Genomic DNA, 25,257 nt, shown 5'->3' with positions numbered 1-25,257 from the left:
AAAAAACAGAAATCAGAGATATTTTTAACAAAAGACATTAACTTCGTTCTCACAATGTATGTCATCGTTGTTTCCCCACAATGAAGTCAGAATTTTATTATATGAAATATTCACTTTAGTATCATTATGCTACAGCAACAACTTGGGCAAAATACTTTTTTGATGAAAATATTTAGTTAAACTTACCAACAGCTTTTCCAGTATGAATGTCAAAAGTAAAGCCAGGAATATTCCCGCATATGTTCTTGAATTCCACTAGAGCGAAACAGGGAAAAATGCATTTTGAATGATCTCCCAAGAATTTCTTCTGAGATTCCTCAGCTTTTCAAAAGCTGATACAAGCCAACTCTACTCAGAAGAGAGAAGCCATTGCCTCTTGAACAAACTGCACTGAAAATTCAGGTTGCCAATAAATGAATGCAAACTGGAACACTAATTTGGACTTCTCTTTTCTCAAATCTCTGAAGACTTTGGCACAAGAACAAATGTTTTGTTTGAAAAGGCAGAACTTCAGTTTTTGTTTTAAAGGGGACCCTATAACTTCCCTTCTAATGTTTATTACTCCTTTCTAGGCATCTGTAGTGAGAATCTGCAGTGGCAGTTTCAGAATGGAGAAATAAATGTAGCTTAGCGGTACCTAGCTGCCTTTGACAACGCTGTCTCTGTTCTTTTCTGCAAAGGGTGCTGCAGCTTAGTTCCTCTGACATGGGGAGCAGAAGGGAAGCTCAGATTTAAAAAGGGTGCCTTCAAAAGAGCCTTCTGTTTTAGTGTCCTCATCTTATATCCTCTTTTCCAGGAAAGGTGTACAACTTCTGTTGAATGGATTTGCAGCCTATGGAGAAAAAATCAGCTACTTCTGCACAGGTACCTTTTTAGCTATTATGGAATCCATTAATTATTGCAGGTTGTGAGAAATTAACTACTTCTAACTAAACTAAATTACTAAAATATTTCTTAAAAAGTATCTGTGTCAGCATGAGATTTTACTGGTAGAACAGTATTTGCAGGGAAAAAAAAAAAAGTGCAACACATTTACAATGCACTGAGAAATTTCGATCCAGGCAGAAATCTGGAAAATAAAAGGACTGGAATTATTTTTCACTATGTTGAATTTGCAAAAACATGACTTTTGATAGCATTGTGTACTGAAATCCCACTTGTTTGAGGGGGCAAAATAATTCCAGTGTGTAGGCACCACCCATATGAGTGAGTGGTGTAACTATGTGCTTGCTAATACTAAATGCTCAGCTGCTGCTCAGTGTTTCTTTAGATCGTAAAGATCTAAATAAAGATCATTTAGATTATTTTAAAATCTCCAGAAAAACAGTAAGTATCTTCCAATATCAAGTTTCCCTACTGTTATTGATGAAAAATTCCAAGGTATGTGGTAGATATTTATACCTGCAGGGCACTAAGCCAAGGTAAAATCTCCTTCTAAAGGATATGGACAAAACGTACAGAAATGTCCCATTGAGTGACGGTCCAAAAGTGTTCTGGAAGCACAGCGCCCGGAGACTTCCATGAGTGCTGGGTCCACTACCTGTGCTGAGGAAGAGCCAATTGGAAGTCTGTATTCTGACAGCTGCTATCCAGTGGGATAAAGCATACGGAAACTACCTTTACTTCACCTCTAAACTTGAAATGCAGACTAATTATTTGGCATCGCTTCTAGCACCAGAAGAAGAGAAAGGAGTCCCTCCTGTCCTCCTGCAGGTAGGGATCTTAATCTAGAGTGGAGACAGCTTATTTCACTGCTGGCTGTAGTTAGAGTTTCTTGATGCTCTACATTTTAAGGGCAGCTCCTCAGTAGCTTGTAATTTTGTGAAGCTTAATCACTGGGGTTATAACTTGAATAATTCTTGTCTCTGTGAGACCAAATGTTCCTATTTATTAAAATTTCAGCAAATGTAGACTGATCATTACTCAGAATGAGATTTGGGAAAATATCTTATTTTTCTACAAGTATCTCTTTTTCTCACATTCAAAAATTCATTGTTATTTTCTGTTGAAGCAGAACAGGATCCAAGATACCTGAACCTTAATATTTTCTTCTTTTCTCTGTTCCACTCTCTAAGGACTGTAGGGTAAAGCCAGTCTCTGCCCACTGATGTTAGTCCTGTGTTACAGAATACTGAGTCTTAGAGGTTCCTGCTACAGTGTTTTATCATCCAGCAAGTTTCTGCTCTTTTATGCTGGCACGTGTAAGATTTGAGGTTTTCTTTCTAACTGTTATTTTCTACAGGCAGATTTATGACATTTCCTGTTGTCAGTAAATACCCACGAAAACCAGATACTAGGTAAAAAGAGGGCCTCATGTTCTCTCCCCTGTCCCCGTGGACAATGACAATCTGCTCCTGTGACTGTGCCTAAGATCAAGTTTGGGAGGACTGAGAATAAGGTGTGAAGGGTCCAGACCTTCTTTTGACCTGTTTCTATCTCTATGTCATGCTACCTCCGTAGTCCATGTCCATTTAATGGGGTTCTTTCATTTTCTTTCAGTGGTACCATATAGAAAAATAACTAGATAAGAATTATATCATAATGCACCTATACACAGTGCCAAACTAATAATATGCAAACACTTCAGAGATTTGCTTTCTGAAAGCCTGACTTTGCAACCATGACTTAAAAAAATATTTCCAAATACCATGCACTTATCACTATATCATTTTTACAGCACAGAAAGATCACAGGATCATATAACAGGTCCTATAACAGGAAAAAAACTCCCTGAGAGTTCAAGCACTCCCAAAATGATCAAACCAGGAAGGAGTTCTACAAATATTTGGTCTCCTCTTAGCTGCAAAGTGGCTTTTCCCACTCTTTAGGGTGGAAAAAAATAAATAAATCAAGAATTATTATTTCTGATTATTTAGGCACGTGTGATAATGAATATGATCTGTATAATGTGTAAACCCAAACGATATAATCTTTACTAATGTCAAACAGTGATTAATTGTTCAACATAAATTTATAAAAAGAAAAGAGAGCACTGTTCACAAAGAAAAAATGCAAATGCACTGGCATGTGAAGTTCATATAGAGGAACAATATACGTCTCATCAGAGCAGAATAATGCTTTTAATGAGCGACTGGGCTCACTTCAGCAAGCTGGTTAAGGTGAGGGTATCACAACCCCTGTCTGTGATGTGAAGCCCCCATCCACATTTCAGAACATACTGGTTATACCACATAAGTGCAGCTATTCAACCATTTACACTTGGAATTTGTGTTTGATCCCTCGCACAATCTCTTTGCATAGTGAAAGAGGTTCAACAATGTTTCCAAATACTGTAAAGGCCTTTAAAAGAGAAGAGCTAACAAGGCAAAAACTGACAGGAAATATTCTAACCCTGTAACTGCTTGCAGATTGCCCAAGTGGAATTGTTTTCACAAACTTTTAAAAGCTCCACATGTTTCTGAGGACTTTAGCGTTACCAACTTAAAAGGAGAATTCCACCCAAGAACATTAATTGTGCGAATCCCTGCTATTACATTGCTCTATTTTTCTCATTGAGTTGTTATCATGATGACAATTTTATGGCACAGAGTTAAATGACTGTGAGAAAAGATTTTATGAGCTCTCTGTGACAGCAATCATGTATTTCCTCTCTCAAGCTTATTTCCATCTTCCATTCCCGACTGCCAGCAACATTCCTTCATTCTGCCTACTCCTACTTAAGGAAAGAAAAGGAAAAGGATATTTTTCTTTTCAGTCCTATTTTCCTCTTCCTAATTACTTGTGGGAGACAGCGTTTCCCAAATTATCTGCCATTTCCCTTACGTCACCAAGATAAACCAGGGGGAATGGAAGGAAGGCGTTAGTTACACTAACACCACAAATGGTGCAGCAGCAGAGCCATGGGTTTAGTGATACTTAGCTTGGGGCAAAGGCAGTTACGCAGTCAAACGTATTTGCACTAAACAGTTATTTCGTTTAAGCACCTCTGCTATTTTACAAACAGGAGAGAAATACTGTTGGATTTCAAAGTTGGTGATTTTCCTGATGATGATTCTCCTGAGCTGAGTTTATCGACTCTTTCCAGGGTGCTTCATTCCAGGCAAGACGCTCCGCAAAGACTAACTGACAAAGGACTGGCTACCATATTATCTTCTCTTCCCTTACAAAAGGGAAGTTTTACTTTCCTTTACACTTCTCTGCTTACTGAGCTTTTGCATGTTCATCAGCTTCAGCAGAGGAAATGCAAAAGCGACTGAGCGGATCACAGTCAGATGTGGGGCACGACTGAAGCTCTAGAGCGGCAATGCGCTCAGTAATGAACATAATCTTTTGCTCTGACAGAGATCAGTTTGCTCTGACATTAGAAATGCATCCCCAGCTACATATTTACTAAATTATACTTTCCTAAACTAATTATCCTGTAAGACACACCAGCCAGCAAGCAGCTCCTGTCAGTCTGAATCATCAGCTCCACTATTATTGCCCAGTGACTGCTTTTCCAAAAACCTCCTGTTGACGGCTTTAGAGATGGGTGTTTTGCAGTCATGTATTCAGAAGACTTGCTTATGGCCCACTATTACCACACTAGTGGCTCCTACTTACACAAAAGTAGATTTTTTACATAAACCTATATAACTGAAAGTAACTTTATGTCCATATAAGACCTCTGAAAGCCTTAGTATTTGTTAAAAAGAGAACAAAATGACCACAGCGTACTCATTTCTAGATTGATTTTATAAAATCATGCCACTGCTCAAGCTGTATCTTTCCACTCAATATGGAGTGACTATTTCTTTCACTTCAAGAGTGGAAGAAACACCTATTCCTAACGCTACGATAGCGGAATGCAGCACAGCAAGCCAGATTAATCCAGCCAGTGACAGACAGTGGGGCTCTGTCACTCTGCTTTGGGACGACAGCAAAGGTATTGTTCTGGGGCTGACATTTTAACTTCAGCTAACCTGTCAAAGGAGTAGATGAACAAAGGAAGTAACAAAATGGGATGATTATGGTAGGTTTTACCTGTTCCTGGAGTTGGACATGGTTCACAAGGCTTGTTCCAGGCTTTGCCAACATTGTACGTGCAGCAACACATCCTCTTGGTCACATTGAAGGGCAGTTCATTCTCGCAGGAGGTTCCGTTATAGCTTCTGTAGCAAAAGCTCTTTCTCATGTCTAGATGTGAGGTAAGAATGACTTACAAAGTAACCAGCACTCTCACCTAAGTAAGTATCAACCCCCCCTACTGACCTAGGCACTGATTCATTAACTCTGGCTTCTGAATGCAACCTGAGCATGTGCACAGATGCATTTAAAAATAACATACGGACTGAAGTCAATTTACTCTCTTTGTATTAGACCTACCTAAAATATTTGTCTGAAATTTACATATTTTCATTTTTCATTCAAAGACACAAAGGGGGAAAAAAATTCCCCTAAAAACCAGACAAAATGTGAATGCTCACTGGCTCCATTTGTTTAGCAAGGCGTAGCATTTGAACATGGTTGGTGAAACTGAAAAACTATTTCGGAGTTCAGTTACAGAGTAAGAGCACTATACACTGCATGTCAGCCACTGGGATCTCTTTCCTGACTATGTGGCACAACTGTCTGGGAGTTAAAGGTAGGAAAATGCAACACAAGAACTTCAACTTATCAAGAATGTGAACATCTGCAAGTTCAGTGCTGTGAAGTCCAGTGTGAAGTGAAGTCCAGTCCAGACAACACACTTTAAAGACTTTGGAATCAGCCTTGTCAAAAAGGAAATTTTAGGCACAGAGGTTGGCCCCAAAGCAGTCTAACCAAAGTCTATCTCCAAAGCAGACATATCTAGTAAACACAACATTTTGCATACCCATGCAGTTATGTCCTCCGTTCACCTGCATGTATTCAGGTGGACAAATGCAGGTGTAGTTCCCCAAGGTATTGTAACAGGTCCCAGGACCGCAGACACCAGGATGCGCAACACATTCGTCAATATCTATAGATCAAGCAAAAGCACTACAGTTCACAAAATGACAGGAGGACCAAGCTCTAGTAAATATTTCTGGGAAGTATACCTACATTAAACTACCTCAAGATAACAAAAATGTTTCATGTAAAGGATAGTTTGGAATTTACAGCTCAGATCTGAGTTAAGCAGCTATTGTAATAGCTGCTGGTAAGTGGTATTAGCCCAAACTGAGTCCAGTCTGTGCAAGAAAACACCCTAAGTAAAGTTGCTGAAGGTACCAGTGAAACTGGATCACCTTGTGCCCCATCAGCTCCAGAGAAGGTGTGAGCCCTTATCTCAGTAGGGCGCTCTTTCCACAGGAATGTCACTGTCACTTTTCAATTCTGTTAATGTGTTCTCTGCTCCACTGAGAAAATGGCTGTTTTTTCTTTTACAACTCCCTTTAAAATTCACTTCCACTTCCCATATGGGAAGCAAAATATGTATATGTTTTAAATACACTACTTAGAAACAGGCAAGCTGAGGAACTACATAACCTTGCTGCTCTAGTCCTGGTCCTTTTTTCAGTTATTTGGCACATTAGCCTTTTTCCCCCCATTTATAAACAATTTAACTGCAAACCCAGTTTTGTCTGTTTTCTTCACCAAAGCTTAGCAAAGCCACAGAATTCACACGTTTTGTTTCAAAAGAAGACATTTCTTTCTGCCAAAATGAATTAAGAATGGAAAGCTGCCTTACAACATTCTAAAATAGGTTATTTGCTACTTCCATTTTTTGGACCTAACATTCATGACAATCCTCAAAGAGAAAGGGAAGACAGAAATTACACACACTATTAACTTTACACCAGCGCTGCATAAATTAAGCTGCTACTCTGAACTGCCATGGAGAGGGCAGCTTCTCTCATTTACAACAGCAGAAGCCTCATGAAACTAGCAGGCAACATTAGGTATTGAAATGAGAACCCAGAAATCATGAATACCACCTTACCTTAACTGAACATACCTACCTGAGATCTAGTATATAAAAAGAAATATTAGTATGTTCAAATGTAACATTTCAAGGTTTGTCTAAATCATATCACTAAGGCTAAAGACCAGTGATTTTAGAGATGATTTTAGAAAAGAGTGGGGGTATCATATCCACTTTATGGATTTAAGGCTAAAAAAGCCATTTTTTTCAGAGTAACTGCACTGTGTTAGAGAAGAAAGTTTTAAGGGACTCAACCTTCACAGATTCTTGTCTCTTCACTGAGGTAGTAGCCTTTTGGACATTCACACTGGAAGCTGCCAAACGTATTGATGCAATTTCCGCCTTGGCAGAGACCTGGCAACTCCTGACATTCATCAATGTCTGAAAAACAGAGAAAAAGCCGTATTTTCATTCCAGAATGAAGAAAAACAAGAGACTAAGTACTCCCCTGAAATCTTATCAACTAGCATCTTCTAACTGTCACATGGATTTTTTTTGCCTCTAAATTGCAGTTCATGAAAGCATGGATGAGATGTTCATTCTGTAGCATGCAGCTAGCTTTTCTGGAGCACATTTCAGCTTGATGAGCACATGGAGTTCAACTTCCATTACTGTTTACAGGAATTTGGCATCTAATTTCTCATTCCTGCACACACATTGGAACCAGAGTTTCTTTGTCCAATGAATACTTCCTGAAACTTAAACCTTCCACTGATAAGCTATAATTTTCATAAATGACTTATTCTTCAGAGGCCAATTTCAAAGGCCAATTCAAGGAAGCAGGCACACAAAAGGTATGCAATAGTTTATTTTCCTACTGAAATATTGTTGGACTTTTTCGAGGTTCTTTTACAATAATCCTTTTCATCATGTTGTTTAATTCACATTAATACAGGGGTTTTGCTTTGCAGTAAATGTAACAACTTCTTCATAATTTAGTTTCTGTGTAGACTTTCCAAAGACGGCACTTTGTTTATTGCCAAACATCTTAATCGTTTAGGATGAACTCACCTTCTAAAATAATAGTGATGGGATTTGGTCTAAATCCTTCCCCTCCGGGACAAAGAGTATTATATTCTGCTGAATTAAAATATGACAAAAGAGAGAATATTAGTTATGTGAAGAATAAAATGCTAATACTAGAAACACACTTTCAGAAATTAAAATTCCATTTGTGTTTCTAATGCTTCTTTTTCCGTCTACTCGTTGGCATTCTACCCTCATTAGCCTATTCACAGTGTCTAAAGCAAGTGCATTAGCCTCTGCAGAAAATAAAGGTAAGATTGAGAGCCCTGCTTAAAAGAATATCATAACTGGGATATTCTCATAGGAAGGGAGAAGGTTGCTTTCTGCATACTGTGCCTGTATAAAGGCATTTATATATCCTCTGCTTTGGGTTTTGATTAGCTTTTTAATATAAAATTTCTTTCTACAATATATGAGTGTTAAAATTGGAATTCATGCTATTATGACATTATTAAACATAACACGCTTAATATTTCTGTTGCATTATTCATTCAAAGAACTTCAAGTGTCTACAGAGGTGGTAAGTATCACTGGGTAACATTTTTGAAAGTACTTAAGAGTGATTTAGAAATAGTTACCCAAAAGTTTTAACTCTCCTTTGTGAACTACTGCAGTTCTCCAGATTAAAGGCATGACTCTCGTTCTAAGCACTATTAATTTATTTCCCTACCAACTCAGAGCTGACAAAAATTCCTAACAGACACATGTACTCTACTCAGATTCCTAAGGCACATCAGCACTTAAAAAAAAAATCAGCAAATACCTTCCCCCCTGCCCCGGAGAGAAAAGTAAAGCCAAGCAAAGTAAAATGATGTGCCCAAAGTTACCCACAGTGCAGGAGCCTGGTCCAATGGGAAGCACCTTCTAAAGCTCCCACTGATTTCTATAGCGTGAGAACAAGCTCCAGGTGAGTCACGGAAGACTCAAGTCCAAACCCTCTGCATCTCCCCCTAACAACTGTGCCAGAACACAACCTTGTGAAGTAATTCAGCAGTTCCTTTAATGATAAATTTATAGTAATACAGTAAAAGATTTCAAATACTTTTTCATTTCTTGTTAGCATTTTCTATATAAGGAAGAAAAAAAAAGGAAGAACATTTCCTTACTGCTGTTTACGGGGGGACAAGTCTCACAGGGGTTTCCCCACGCCTTTCCCAAAGAGCAGCAGCATGAGGAACGACTGACTCCAACTCCAATTTCTGTATTGCAGGATAGGCTCCCATCCCCTCGTGGGCCATACTTCAGGTAGCAATTGCCAACACGATTATCTACATATAAAAGACAGAGGATTACACAGCTGTATCCAGTGTTCTGGACAAAGGAACATCAGGCATTCGTTTTAAAGTTCCACATCTAAAAGCAGGAAACCAAGATTATGTCATTCTTTTAAAGTCATTGGCAAGCTGAAAATGCTCACGTACACTGATAGCTACCGATTTAGTGAGATGGCAGGGTGAAGCAACAGCCTCACTCTCCTAAACAGCTACAGAACAGTTCAAAGGGGGTTTAAGGAGTCACACCGTACTCTAATGTAGCACTTTTACTCTTCCCAATCTTTTAATCCAGAAAATACCAGAAATCTTGCTGTAGTTATCTGTTAGTAGTTCTTCTCCATATCTTGTTTGTGACTAGGCTATGACTTCCTTTGGGAATTTAAAAACATTTTTCTGTGGAATTATAGAATGAAGTCCCATCTATCAAGTAACTGGAAGAGTTCTTCCACATTCAAAGAAATTCTCCAAAAATTATTAGTATTGAAGCAAGTGTTCTAAATGATTGAAATGTGCAGTAGCTTTGAGGAAAATTTGTTTATTAGTTCACTCAAACTGTAACTTAGTCATTCAGACAACTGCTGGCATTGGTAGAATGAGCAGGGAATTTACTAAGAGAAGTAAAGCTAGGGATTTTCTCCTGCACAGATTATCTCTTCATTCTTTATAAATGAAAAACAACTAGCAGTGACTTCTAAATACATGGAAGGAAATGATAAATAAATGATTATTATATTATTATTCCAGTCCAATAAGAGAAACACTAATTTCCTCAATATTAACTTTGTAATTTTAAAGAGCATGCCTATGAAATAACTTGCTATTGAAGGATGCCTCTACAGAAGAGCAGAAACTCACTCCAGAAAAATTTGATATATTCATTGTCTAAAGGTGTAAGTATCTTTCTGCATATTTTCTTCAAAACACTTCTGCAGTTTTGAAAGAACTAGGAAACTTATAAGTGATTTTTGAATGATTTCCCAAATACATATTTTACCAAGAAATATGACATTTTTAACTTATGGCCTGCAGCAAGGACCAGACACTACATCCTTAGAATTTTATATGGAATGAGATGAACAGAGTATGATAAACGTGGGTATTTCATACTTTTGAAATCTTCGGAGCTTTACAAATGACTTGATATAACATGGACTTTTAAATTATGCTGGGGTTTGGGACATATCTATATATAAAAAAAAAACTTAAAGAAAATTCTTGATTACTAAGAATTGGTTGTTCTCGAGGTCCACCATTTCAGCTTGGTTAGTTAAGCAAGTATGGCATAAAAACACAACTTCAAATAAATTTTCGGACTGAATTTTTGTTCTAAACACTCTTGAAATCAATCAATAGGAAATCTTCAAACTTCCCAAATAATTTAAATATACTGAAATTTAAGCACTAATAGACAAGTTTTGGGTGAATTTTTCTGCACAGTTTTAGGAGTGTATTAGCTCTGTAGTAGAGATTACAAAATAGTACTGTAGTATGTTCCTGATATTCTATGCCCCAGATATTCTTCAACAAATTTCCATATCTCAACATAAATGGTCACTGAGGTAGAGCTAAAACACTTGATTAAGAATTGAGCAGCAAAGGCACAACTACTTATTTTGTACCTCTGAGCCTCTGATAGAAAAGAAAAAACTTCAAGCAGGATATCTTAAACTCCCTAGAGACAACATTTGCCTGACATCACTGACCAGCATATATTAGGCTTGCAGTCTTGTTTCTTTTATTTTTTTAGAAGATTACTGGCAATAAAGGCAAGTTTTACAATTTGTTAAGGCTGAAAAATAATACGGTGTTACAAGCATGCCTTTTCTTAGTGGGCCCGCCCTGTTGTTCTCACTGGGGACTTCAGCTGAAACAACGCCAATGTGGTTACTCTGCAGATACCCAGCTCCTCTTGGTCTCAGAGGAACGGCATGCTCCTCTCCATTTGTGATAGCACAAGACACCTGCCTTTTTAAGAGAAGCCAGGAAGAGATATGGCTTCATCCTCCTTGAGAAAAGTGAAAAACAATGACCATTTTGGAAGATGGCTTCAGCCTAAGACCCCAGGCCCATTAAAAACAAAAGGAGATGATAGTCATTGGAAAGAATGCAGGGCATGAAATTCTCTAGCTGAATAGTGATACTGAGTCTGTCACGGGTTTTAGGTTTCAGTTTGCTCTTCGCATGAACTGTCTTGACAAGGCACCATGTTCTTCTTTGCCAAGGACAATATTTCTGTTACTTCTGAGAGGAAATGGAATTTAAATTCCTCCTCCTTGTTTGCTCAAGCATGCAAGAGATAGTGCGACTGAAGAGAACCAGAAGCTGCTGTCCTCTGAGAAGTAGTTTCTGGAACATTTTTTCAGCACAACTTGTGCATTCCAGAAGCAAGAAACTTTCCTTTCTCTTGGTGAGGTCTACTAGCCTCTGTGTTTTATCTTCCAAGTGACTACAGGCTTACAGTGAAAACTGTGTAAGATTTTACCATGTTCCTCCTGTGTTCACGGGCATAGAAATGAGTTCCACTAACACTACATTTATACAGCATCGCTGTAGCCAGCTCTAAAAGTACATCTACATTAACAATACGGCGCGTGGGAGGAACCGTTGGTGGTGTGAGTTTGCTTTTGTGCAAATTGGCTTTGCTTGGAGTCAAGGTACACGCTGTGCACAAGTGGTGACTTCAGAGACATCTCCCTCCTGCTGGAAGCAAGGCTGAATTTCTGCTCTGGTGCACCACCTACAGCACCCCAATTGCCCTGGCAGTTGGCACTCCACCCGTCAGCATTTAGGACCAGCAAGCGGCACAAATTTCATTGCCAGTAAAGATGCAATTTGGACTTGCAGTCCTGAGACTGCAATGGATCATAAGCAAATGGAACCACAGACCTCCTGGGACTGCGTAAGTCAGTCAAGTAGACGCCAAACTGTACCACCTCTAGAATGAGAACCAGTACAGCTGCATTGGAGTGGCATCGACCCCAGCACGCCCGTTTCCCATACTATCTCTCTCTGCTGCTGGTGAAAAACAAAACAGTTTTTTTGTAGAGGAGACAGAGCTCTTAAAATATTTCCTCTGGACAGAAATGCAGAATGGTCAAAGAAGTTTTGACCTTTCTTATTAAAGGTCAAATACTACTCTTAATAGTTTGACCCCTTCTTATTAAACATTTTTTCTTTGGAGAGGGAGCTCACTGTCATTTGGGGTTCTAGATTTGCTATATTTACCCTTGAGGGGGGTCCCCTGCACTGTGGAGTGCTTCCTTGGGGAAACCTGGGACTCCTGCCCAAAATGTTTTTGGGACAGCTGGTCCCAAAGTAGAGTTCCAACCCGAATCCTCATTATTTAGCAAAACAGAAGTTGGCTAGCAGTAGGGAAATCCATTCTCACAAGCTTCTTTCAAGCTAACTTAAAACCTTGGTCATGGTTCAGGGCTTGCAGGACTGAGCAGAGACAGCATCTGGTAGGAAAGAACCAGGATTTGAACATTACATGCTGCAGAAGCAGAGCCCAAGAGGCAGGATTTCAGTGCTTCAACTGAGTCTTCAGTTGAGGCAAAGCCAAATGCTTAAGTCAGACTGCAACCATAGGAGAAAGTTATTGAGGCAGGCATTTTCAGAAGAGTCTACAGGAGACAGAAACAGATTTCCAGTTTAATGGCAATAGATTACATAACTTCTTCTTTAAAAATTTCAGCTTAAAATTTTAGAATAAATTGGTCAAGACTGTGGATATCTGAAAGTCTCAAATGGGACCTGCTTCTGGCATCTACAGAAGCAACAGAGAATATACAAAGACAGAAAATAGAGAAATACGGAAAAGATGAACAGTAAAATCTGTTCTGAAGGAAATTTTTTTTTCACAAACGCTTTGCTTAGAATGTATTTATTTGCCATCACACTATATTAATATTGTAAACATTTAGAAAACGGATGAAGATCTAAGTGCAAACTTAGCAGAGCCTGAGCCTTCCAAGACAATAAAATAAAAAGGCTGTTTTCCAAGTAGTCGCACACAGGGTCAGAGATGCAAAGCGTTATAGCTGAGTCACAGCCCCTCTTCTCAATCCTCCCTTCCCCAACACAGACTGACTGCTAGTATATACTGTAATCACATGACAGTCCTTCTATCTCAAGTGGCAAGGGTAAAAAAGTAATGAAAATTCACTTTAAGCCTGCATAAGCCAGAGGGTATTACAAAAACTACAGTGAACTGCATCTTTCGTAGCTTGATTCCAGCCAAACAGCTGCCACAAGCAGTTTTAATTCAAGTTTAGATTTAAGCTAAACGGTGAACCAAACATTGACCATCTATCTCAGAAAAAGCATAAATCAAGGCAAGTCTGGGATTTAAAAATCCAATTATTAAAATGAGAATTGTTGACTGTCAGGAAAATGGAACCAGTAACACAAATAATACGTTTGGGCAGATAAAAAAAGATGTATTTTAAAGAAACTATAAACACCATTAAGCAGTTAAAATAGCTAAATCCATCTCTCAAAGACTACACGACAGCATATGCAGCATGTGAAAATATAATTCTTGAATCCTGCTATCCTCATTTGCATCAATACGGTCCCCTTGGCTTTGAAAAGAGGCCAAATTATCCATGTCTAATACATCTAGCATCCATCCCACAGGCTTCTTCATGCAATTTCTATAGTAATACTTCAGGTAGTTTTCACTTACCCACACAACCCACTCCAGTGGGATTCAGCTGGAAATCTGGAGGGCAGTTACATTCATACCTCCCAGGAGTATTTACACAGAGACCATTAACACAGTTAATGGGATCAGCACATTCATCAATATCTAAAATAGGAAGGCTACATTTATAAATCTGTTCACTGGACAGAAAAGAGGAATCATTTTACTTTTTAGGACCAAATGTACAAGAACATTTCAAATGCAAGTTATTTCTAGCTGATATTGAAGGAAAGAACCACTAACAATTTATCAAACATTTAGAAATAACCTTTATACAGCTGCATTATCTAAGAAACCATTATTTTTATTCCATTCTTTACTTTTCCCCAAACTATGCAATTATAAACACGGCTTGTTTAGTGGAGAAAGAATACACAGTATGTACTGTTGTAAGAGAACAAAATGCACGTTTTATTATCTCATTTTTCAATTAACTTGATACAATTAAAAAAATACTGAAGTCTTGACATATTTCTGAATAGAAGAAACATACCTGTACAGTTTCCCCCAGTTCTATCTAGTTCATAGCCATCATCACAGATGCAATGAAACATTCCTGGTAGGTTATTGCAGGTACCAAATACACATATATTCTGAAAGGAGCATTCATCGATATCTGAAGGAATATATCAAAACAGTAAGTTGCATATCGTTACCATAACAGTATTGTGATAGTGTTGTATTGCTAAGTGCAAATAAAGACACATGTAACTCATGAAAACCCCATCAGATGTAACATCTGTGAGTAATCACTAGTTTTTGTTTAGAAAGTTGTAGTTGGGGATTTGTGAGGCATTCTTAATGTTGCTCATTACATATTCCTGTTTTACCTGATGTAATAAACTTCACCTGATCCAATAAACTTTTCATAATTTGTATTTAATATGCAAAGTAACAATAGGAAAACTGAATTCTCAGGTCTCCAAATGAAAGTTAAATCAAAAAGCCAGTAAGTCCCTTTCAAAACGTGCATTAAGCAGACTGAAGTGTAACAAAGGGACCAGTCACTTGCTAGTTCAGTTTGCAGCGCTTATTAGTAAAGGCATGTAAGATTTTCAAAATACTATTTCCAGGGAGAAGAAGTGTGTTTAGAAGAAGGAGACGAACTAGGTGTCCTTAGTTACTTGTATCTCCTTGGAAAGGGAATATAGGTGAAGGGAATAGAGGGAATAAGAATTACCTGTGATTTTATCAAGCCTACATTAAAACAACTTCAATATAGAATGGGTAAACAAGAGTAAATCAGTGCTACATTTATGTACATCTTTTGTGGTTTAACTACACTGGATGCTAAGCAAAAAGTATCCCAGTACAAAAACACAATGGTGCAACACTAATATGTAGTCTTGTTTCATTGGGCTAAAATGCATGTAAAGGACTGGTTGTATGCTTGTGAAAACTGAAGATGAAATAAAATTGAAAGATGCTGACAGAGTCCAAATAATATTAAAAAAAAATAACCTTTTCAACTACAGTGCTAGAAGGGGAGTTAAATGTAACAGGACAGAGTGAACACTCATGTTTTCAGAGACAGACTATAAATGACTTCAAGTTGAAGGTAAGTAACATAAGAGGAAAAAAGTCTGGAGGTACTGTCTGACTGCAAGACCTGCAAGTCGCCAAAATAAAGCAGCTGTGCAAAAGACTAATGAAGTTCTAGCGTGCATTCGCAAGCTATTTTTAGAAAAGACAGGAAAGAATTAGTGTCATTTTACCAAGCACAGATAAAATGTCATTTGGAATACTGTGTACAGTTTTCTGTTCAAGAATGATGAACTAAAACTGGAACAGGTGTAAAAAAGGATATTAAAATGAGTAATGAAATATCTATTGTGAGCTTGGCTTGCTTGCCCTAACCAAAGCTTGTGAAGTGATATAATGCCTCTTTATAGGAACATTACAAAAATCGGTAACTCTTGGGGGGGAAGGGGAATAATTATTTGAGTAAAGGAAAAATTAGATTTAAGATAAGGGCCTAAAATCCAATGGTCCTGAATAAATTTAAAGTGGAAATTAGAGGAAGGTTTCTAAGTACCTGTGGAGTACAGCCAAGGAATGACCTCTAAATCAGGTCATAAACATAAACTGTGTTAAGATGATGCTTTATAAAGTTATGGAAAGGACTATATCATTGTGAAGCTAGTGTATTGAAATTCCAAGGACATTTCAGAAGAAACTGGATCACTAATTACATCATAATTATTGCATCAATTCCAAGCTTTGGATTTTATTCCTTCATTACAGAAATCAGCCCAGGAGTCACCACTGATAGGACAAATTACTATATTCCCTTTTATTTTTTAAATATACATTGGTATTGAGCACCCAAGTCTTCTAGTTTTCCTACAGCATAATTTAATCTAAAGATTGCTTTCAGATTTCTGTTGAAATTACAGCAATACACCAAGATTTTTCCCCAAATTCGCCAATTTATCTTTCAGAGCATCACTATGGACTAACTGAATGTTGGTTCACTGCTGTCACAAGAATTAGAATCTTTTATTTTTCAAAATACTGATTGACTGATATATTTGGGGGGGATTTTTATTTATTCGCGTGATTATAAAATGGCTAAATGAGCTGCACTGAGAAATTCACTAAATCAGACAATTAACAATACTTGATAACTACAGTAGGTCTGACCAGAAGACTTGCACAGCTGATTTTTCAGAAGCCTCTGCAATGCTGCTCCTCTTAGAAAGCTGATTCATGCACACACATGCATGTTTGTTTGAACATGCCAAGTTACAAACTGAATTTTAGAGAGTACATTTTGGAATCTGTTTTTAATGTCTCATCAAGAATTGAAATTTCTGAAGAGGTTATGAGGTTTCCTAATTAAAGATGAAATAAATTAAAAGGCTTTGCAGCATCAGTTAAAAAGACTTAGTTTAAAAAGCAATTGTTTTATATTAAACTGCAACAAAAAAAAAGACAGTAAGAACACAACAGGGAACAGAAACTGAATTGGACTAGAAAGAGCATCATTTCTTCTCTGTTTCAGATAATACAGTACAATACTGAGAGAGAAAGGATGATGATAAAAAAGCTCAAGTATACTTTTTAAGGAGTGTTACAAACTCATTAAGTACAGCAGTGATTTGCCTACTTCCAATTTCCTGAAAACATTTATTTAAAAATGAGGTCACTCAATGCAGTTTATACTTCCTATGTAAACACATTAAATAAAATAGTGATGAGCACAGTATTTTCCACACACTATTCACTAGTGACAAAAATAAGAGAAATGGTTAAAAAAACAAAATTACTGAGCCAAACCTCTACTCTGGGATTTTTGGACCAAGGCCAGGAAAACTTCATGAAGAGATGAAAGCTACCTTCAACATAATTCACACTGCAAAATAATCCTTGCTTGAAGAAATTGCTTTTATATGTGAAGCATGTGCTGAGTATTCTGCTTCCAGGTTGACGTCCTTCCAACACTTCCTGCGGTTTCCTTTACAGCAGCCAATCCAAACTCAGAAAACGAGCTTGAAGTGCTGGTGACTTACCTTGGCAAGATTTGCTGTCCAAAGCTGGAGTGAAGCCCATCTCGCACTCGCAACGGTATGCACCAGGGACATTCAAACACTGTCCATTTTCACACAGATTAACATTTTCTGCGCACTCATCAACATCTATGAGAGAGAGAAATTTTTTCAACGCTACATATTTTACTAGCAAAATATAATTATTTTTATCCTGCCATTCAAATCAACACTACTGCTAAGTATTGTTGATATAAACCAAAATACACTAAATACCATACACCTGAAGATGGAGTAAATTGAAAGAATGCAGAAAAACAAATATAATGCTATTTCCAAAATGACTCTTTTTACCCTGTTAAGATTCCTTACTTTTCCTTCCATCAATAGATTTTAAAAATATTGAATCAATGCAAGGTTTTCAGATTCACGAATGTGAGCTTTGAAAAATAAGTTTGAATGCTTTCCTTACAAAGTAAAAACTTTGTTTACGGTATATATTGCTACACTGCTTTGACAAAAACACATTCGAAAAGCACATTTCTGACATGAACCATGTGTAGAAAATTATTTTTGTATGTATTTTAGGCAATATTGCTTGAGAATCTTATAAACATTATGTGTACAAATACTATTTGCACACTGCTAGGACTTGTAGTATGCCCCAAAGAGATTTTTATCTTATGTTTTCTGCAATTATTTCTTTGAACATAAGTCCTTTAAAATGGCATGGCTTGTTTAGAGTTTTCTAAGTTTTTTGACAGCTATAAATATCACAATGAATAGGGAAGGGATACTACACTGCAGTCATCATAAATACTCATAATTGCGTCAAATATACTTCCAATAGTCCAAAAAGAGTATTCAAAAGAAAGTATTCAATATGCTTTCTTCATTTTATTACTCAATACCTACTATCCAGTCTGACCTTTTTAAAGCAGAATAAAATCTGAAAACATAGTATGTCAATAGCAGGGATGAAAGTTCTTGTTTATTAACCCCCCAATTTAGAATAGATAAACAATATTTGAAAATCCTACTTCTGCAGTAAAAACCTGACAATATTAATCAGAGAGAAAACTGTGTCTATTTTAGATGTAAATTAATTTTGACCTAAAATTTGCTAGTTAGCCAACAAGTGCACTGAAATTACTTCCTAGGTGTTTTGATATCATTAGCATGCACCCCCCCAAACCATCAAATGTGCTGACCACATAACAGAACATGTTAGAACTCAAGAGCAGAGACATTGTTGCATCTCTGCTCCACAAGCGATAAAAAACACAGTAACTCAGTGCACAAGCATTTGTATCTTAAATAAACCAGTACAAACTGGTATAACACTTCAGGTTATTTTGAATGACTTGCTGCGTGCTAAACAAAATTCATTCTTAAATAGTGAACAGCTACCACCAAATTTAAGTGCAGAGATAATGGGCAATATTTTCAACTGTATATTTTTTTTAAATCCTATGTTAATGATTAAAACCTGTTCTAACTAACATAGTGAGGGGAAAACAGATGCTGACTTCCCTGCCAAAAACAGACCCTGTCTACAGGACAGGAGTCATAGCAAACAGAGAGCAGGAGCTTTGTGTTCTTGGCTGGAGAACCTGCTGTTGAAAGCGGCATATGCACCAGCTCACTGGGGGGAAGAGGAGGAGGAGGAAGGAGCAGACAGGAGCTTTACCCACCATATCAGCCCAGTTTGGCATACAAATCAAAAGAGGTGTCAGGTGCCTTCATTAGTATTTCCACAGCATATAGGAAGAATCCTCACCTTGAAAGATGCTCTTACCATTTTTCTCTTGCACTTTGGAGTTGGATCTAATTTTGCAAAGCTTTCTAACAACAGAAACAATCAGTGACAAATCAGGTTTTACAGAAACTTCTTACCAGAACAAGTAAATCCATCCCCTGTGAAACCCCCTGCACAAGCGCAGCGGTATGACCCCGGCATGTTCACGCACTGAGCGTTCACACTGCACTGGTGAGTCCCATTGGAGCATTCATCAAGGTCTGTACGTCGGGGCAAAAGAATGCAAATAATAACAGAGCAGTTAATAAACTTTGCTTACAAGGAACTGTCAAGCTGAAAGGCCAAAATGCAAAGATGATTTATGTCCCCACAGATGCAATAAATTCTCATGAAAAAATACTTGGTTAATACACAACGATTTCATATTAAAATTTCTTCCTTTAAAATGTCTTCCATATTGTACAGGCTTGGAGAAAATATTTCCAAGCAACAGATGGTATTCAGCTGATTCATTAGAGTAAATGCTGATACCATTACTTGAATGTTAATATCTTGTTAAAGAACTTGGAACCAAAATGAGTTAAAAATAAAGAAAGAAATATGGTAGGGTGAAAAGCTGTCAAGCGTTTGGTGAGTCTTATCAATTAATAAAATCATTCACAAGCAGCCTAACCCCAGGTCTATGAAAGTCAATGTAAGCTTTCTCATCAACTTGAATGGATGCTACTTTTGATCAAGAAAAGAGCTTCTCCTGCCCCTGAAGGGCATCTGCAGCTTGATCTGATGGAAGCAGTCATGCCGGTGCATGGCAGGTGACTCAGGACCACTTCTCACACTAGCTTGTGCTATGGGTTACCTTATGGTTTCTTTTACCCTTTGACCAGTAAATCCACACCCATTTGTAAAGAGGTCTTCTGAAATAACATACTATATCCAGCAACTAGTCTAACTATGAAGATTCTGCTAGAAACACCTTTCAGATTTTTCTCCTTGAAGTGGGTCCTTTTCAGTAGTACCTCACATCTCTTTAATAAAATAATAATAATAAAGATCATGGAGCCTTTCCTTTTTTTCCTCAGACATGGCTTAAAAATCTTAGGCCTGCAATGAAATCCCATAATACAGTACTTTATCTTTTACATACCATACCAATAAAGCCTAATTCTTATGCGAAATTCTTCTTCCATAGACCCCAAAATGTTCTGCCTAAAATATGTGACTAGATATATTACAAGATGTTTACAAAAATAGTATTAAACGACAGAAGTAATAACTTACTGGCAGGAAATCACAAAACAAAATCTATTTTATTTTTAACTGAACTTTGTATTTTGCGCATTCTAGCAGCTGTATATATACTTTGTAAAATATATATTTAATTCAGTAAGATGTTAGACAGACATGCCTCTGAGACAAAACCAATTCTTTCTTTAAAAAAAGCAATCCCCTGAAATATAAAGAACTTATTTACCTCTCTTATCAATAGTGTGTGGTAGGTAAAAGACTACTACTTTGTAATCACATGGTCACATTGCATGCTTCGGACTAAAAAAAGAGAAAAGCTTAATTTTTTTTACACACTTACCAATACATTTGTTGCCGTTTCCAACCCATCCCTCTCTGCAACTACATTTGAAACTTCCAGGTACATTGACACATGAGGCATGCATGTCACAGTTGTGAGCACCAATTTCACACTCATCCACATCTACAATCACAAAATAAACTGATTAGTAAAGCTCAATACCAATACATAGGAGCACTGGAATATTACAAATGATGTTCCTTGGACATGTCAGTTATTTCCACTGAAGAGTTTTACACTCGTTTAAAAAACAAATTACAAGACTGCGTAACAGTTTACAGCAAGTTACTTTCTATTATAAACAAAAAATAGTGGGAATTATATTTTCATTTTTGTTCTTCGTAAACATGCTAAAATTAGTTTGCTTTCATATAACTGCTTCTTAGTGTGAAATTAAAGCTGTCTTTCAGACACATTAATATAGGCTGATCTTGACACATGTAAAAATGTGGTGAGACCTTGCATACACAGGCACTTCTTCCACCATCTTCCATCATCTTGTTTCTTTTTCATTCTTCTACTTTTTTTCCTTTTGTCCTGTTCTTAGACTATAGGTCAATTCCTGCAGCTTTAGTTGACAGATGAGTTCTTTCTGAGTTACATTAACTCGACTGTATTCATATTTATGCATGAGAAATGCTTTTTTTCCATCAGTACAGGAGTACTGATAAAATACTTCTAACACAAATGCAGCTGTACCCACTCAAACTGCATTTGGTACCACAGGTATTCCCCTGTCCTATACTGATAAAAGCTTTGCCTGTAAAATTACAATTACCTAAAGGACTTCTAATATCACATCGATAGTGGTCAAGGAGCATACCTTTCCAAACTCCTGAATACATGTCAGCAGACATACGTAATACAGTCAAATTATTTTATATACATATGTACAGATAACAACCTCTCATTTGTCTGTGAACACTTGTGCATATATTTTACGTGAAAGCCAAAAGAAGATATGTGCACACTATGACATATATGTTGGAAAAATGCTTTACCTGTGCATCCAGTGGTTCCTTTCTTGACTGAATATCCTAGCTGACAGTGACAAATGAAGGAGCCTTTAGTGTTTTCACACTCCCCAAACATACAGATGTTGGAATTCAAATCACATTCGTTCACATCTGTAAGCACACGTAATTTCATTGTTAGCTGAACATTACTGTCTTTTAACAGCACACTTTGTCTTTTTGGAATAGCTTTACTAAGTGAAAACATCAGAAGTGTCCTCCACCCCTCTGACACATGGCATTTATTCTTCTTCATTGTAATATGTTTCAGCCATTCCACTCTGTATTCTTTCAAATAAAAGAAAAACAAGTAAGGATGAATCTACAGTCCAATCACCTCAATATTCTTCTAATTAGATTGAAATGCTAATTATTAGACTAGGAAGTCAATTACTTCCTAGAAGACACAGTCTATGTTTTTTTTAAAAATAACGTCTCCAGCATAATAGCTACAATTTTCCTCCAAATAAGCATGTATTTGGTAAATTGATTACTTTTTCTGTACTTCAAAATATCAACAGGCTTCAGTTTGTACAATTTGTTCACTATTTACAATTAATGATACATACATATGTTTGATGCCTCTGATTAGACAAAGCTAAACAGAGAAATAAAAATCAGTAAAGCAAGGCAGGTTTTTATTAGAATTCAATACATAAAAGACAATAAATCTTGTGTAATAACGAAGCTGGCAGAAGAATAATTAAAATCAGATAACTGTCAAGCAACTAACTGAGCAATTTTATACAAATGTGTTCTTAGTCATATTACAGTGAGGCCACATGACCCAAGGACTTTTCAAACACACTATCCAATATTTTCATAGAGCCCTCAGAATGACATTAAATAATAATATCATGCTATGACAATCAAGAGAGTTGCTGTACTGTGAACAAGAAGGCATTTCTGGTGTTTGCAGTTGTTTGAGTGTGGTAAAATGGCATGTATACAGTAATGTGGCCGAAACAGAGGCTTGTGACACCTATAAATCAAAAGTGTAATCAGGATATAATTAATGTTATCTTGCTTTAAAACCCAATAAAAGCATACTAAAATAGCGTAACTAGCAACCAAATTTAAGTACTCTGTACCACTGCAATGTCATGGCTAGGCACCATACTGTATAACGGCATGAGCAATGTGACCATCAAAAGTGCAAAGAATGAAGGGTGTAGCTACACGCAGGAGGCATTCAAGTAACAAAACTTGTTGGAGTAAGGACAAGATAAGCACAAGGGACTGCAAATAGGCAGGAAATCCTCCCGAATACACTAGAAGAATGACTGGCAAGACAAGAAAAAGAGATAAGCCCTATATGGAGCACAGGGGACTGCCCTTTTTGGGAAGGGGGCAATAGAGAGGAAAAACATAGGCGAGGAAAATCAGAGAAGAAAGAAGATAAGCACACTTCAGTTCTAACTTTTCTCATCAATGTGCTCTCAAGCCTGATCACCTTGACCTTTGCAACCAAGAACCACTAAAGCCTGCAGACATCAATGCTAACCACATGGCATCATCTCCATGGTACTGTACGCTTACAGCTAATTTAGAATATGATTGTTAAAGACTCAGAGTTTTGCATATGTGGTGATAATGATCAATAGCGTGTAAGAACTGACCATTAGTGTGTTATTAATGAGTGAATTCAGTAAAATTTAATTTCACAATTTAAAACTGGCCTGATTTGTCAGTCTTCTAAACACTCACATGACAACAATCTCTAATTTCCTAATATATTCAGTTGTGACAGTAGGAGGCAGGCAGAAGCTTCCATGCTCTAAATCTCCTCAGCTTCTGGGGAGCTGCAGGCTTACCCCTGTAGTTCTGCTCTGCTGAGACTCCCCTGGGACATAAGGATTGACCTGCTTCTTCCAGAATCTCACTGGAAACATCAGAACTAGACAGTCAGACATGGGACTCCTAACACAACTGAGAAACTTCCAGCCCCTTTTCTTATTGGAGTGAAAGATCATATTTTGAGACTAGCTATGGTGCTTCCATTTATGTTTCCGAGAGTGTTTGCCTATTGACTATAGGCAGCTCTTTACCACAGACCTGTATTTATCACTCTGCTCTGCCTTTGGAAAATGGGTAGCTAGAAGATGATCTTTATTAATGATCCCAAGCGCGTTATAATTCCTTGCTGACAAAACAAACACACACACACACGCACTCTGACTGTGAAAGGAGGTGAAAGAAATTTCAAGAGGGGAGAAAAAATCAAAATGCTCACAGTCTGTCCCTCAAAGCTGAAGTGAATGAAAGGAAAGGTCAAGTACTGTTGTCCTAACTGTGCTGCTGAGTCAATTTGGGAAAGAGGTGAAGAGCAGAAGCATAAGAAAGAAATGCACCAAAACCTGGAGCTCTCTGGCACATACAAAAATGGAAAGCTACCACAAGGGCAACATTCAAGGAGAAGTCAGGCTACGGGGGTGGGGGGAAAGACCCTTGCTGAAACAACAAGTCATAAGCCACAACCAGAAAAGTTGTTCTACAACCATAAAAGGAAAAAAAAAAAGTGACAAGGAAAGACAGGCATATCACAACTGCAGAAGTGCTCTTGTGCCAGACTCCCTTCCCAGACACCTCAACAGTGTGACTGCTCAGCACTTGCTGCTTTGATGAAGACTGCAGCTTCAAGAGTGAGATAAGTTTGCTGCTGATGGCTCCCTGTTCTTCCCAGGTCACCAAGTGTTGCATATAGGATGAAAACTTTCCTTTAGGAAGAAAAGCTCTCCTACAGCAAGATAATATAGTTTGTACCAAAGCTGTGTTTTAGATTCCTATACTGCATGCTGAATCTTCAGTATAAGCTTGCAATTATATTACACAGCTTTAACAAAATTCCAGCATCTACCTACTTTGAGAGCTAACAGATTATAATTACAGATCTGATTAAAAACTGGTACTTAAGGCATGGTCTTATCATCAGTTATACCTATGTCAATGTTTTGACTTTCTTCAAAAAGCTCAGATTTTACACCAGTTAAACAGCAAAGAGCATCTAATTTTGCATGTTATCAAATAAATACAAAATATTGCAAATAATTCTACAGAAAAAATGCAAGCACTTTGATGAAAGTAGTGTTAGTTCCAGGAAGAAACTTTAATGAACTGCAAAGGCTTTTTGACAAACTGGATGGTGCTGTTAGCAAGAAAAACAATTACATATATGGCAGAAATTCACACTTCCTCACTGTAGATTCTAACTTTAGATTTTAGTTTTTATTTTCCAAGAGAAGAACAGTTAAAAGCAGTTGTGTATGAAATGAAAACAGCTTAGCTCATTTTATAGTAACTAACATGGCGAATGTGAAAAACTCATTGAAAAGGTCAGTTCTAACTTTCAAGTTGGTTAGGTAAACATGGAGCATGAGCCCAAACCGAAAGCAAGAACCTGGAATGCCTTGAAAGTGAAAGAAAAGCTCAGATTCAACTCCGAAGGAAAGGAGCCACAAACAGGTCAGGACAGCTTTGCTCAGCATTTCCTTCAACTAGTTCTCCTCGGAGCATGTGCGTCT

General features: G+C 37.4%; 1 protein-coding gene across 1 annotated transcript in view; it reads right to left on the bottom strand.

The window, feature by feature from the left end:
- FBN2 (fibrillin 2) overlaps window positions 1–25,257 on the bottom strand; it is a 182,681-nt gene that overhangs the window by 31,658 nt on the left and 125,766 nt on the right. The window contains exons 31-42 of the mRNA XM_067315389.1: window positions 21,725–21,850; window positions 20,724–20,846; window positions 19,276–19,398; window positions 17,404–17,529; window positions 14,385–14,507; window positions 13,874–13,996; window positions 9,019–9,180; window positions 7,898–7,966; window positions 7,142–7,267; window positions 5,816–5,941; window positions 4,984–5,136; window positions 187–255 (exon numbers count right to left, since the gene is read on the bottom strand). Coding sequence (XP_067171490.1) covers window positions 187–255; window positions 4,984–5,136; window positions 5,816–5,941; window positions 7,142–7,267; window positions 7,898–7,966; window positions 9,019–9,180; window positions 13,874–13,996; window positions 14,385–14,507; window positions 17,404–17,529; window positions 19,276–19,398; window positions 20,724–20,846; window positions 21,725–21,850 — 1,449 coding nt within the window. The remainder of the gene's footprint in view (window positions 1–186; window positions 256–4,983; window positions 5,137–5,815; window positions 5,942–7,141; window positions 7,268–7,897; window positions 7,967–9,018; window positions 9,181–13,873; window positions 13,997–14,384; window positions 14,508–17,403; window positions 17,530–19,275; window positions 19,399–20,723; window positions 20,847–21,724; window positions 21,851–25,257) is intronic.

This window comes from Apteryx mantelli, chromosome Z, assembly GCF_036417845.1.
Source record: "Apteryx mantelli isolate bAptMan1 chromosome Z, bAptMan1.hap1, whole genome shotgun sequence".
Classification (NCBI taxonomy): domain Eukaryota; kingdom Metazoa; phylum Chordata; class Aves; order Apterygiformes; family Apterygidae; genus Apteryx; species Apteryx mantelli.
Note: the sequence above shows the minus strand (reverse complement) of the source record. Positions and strands in the feature narration are given on the sequence as shown.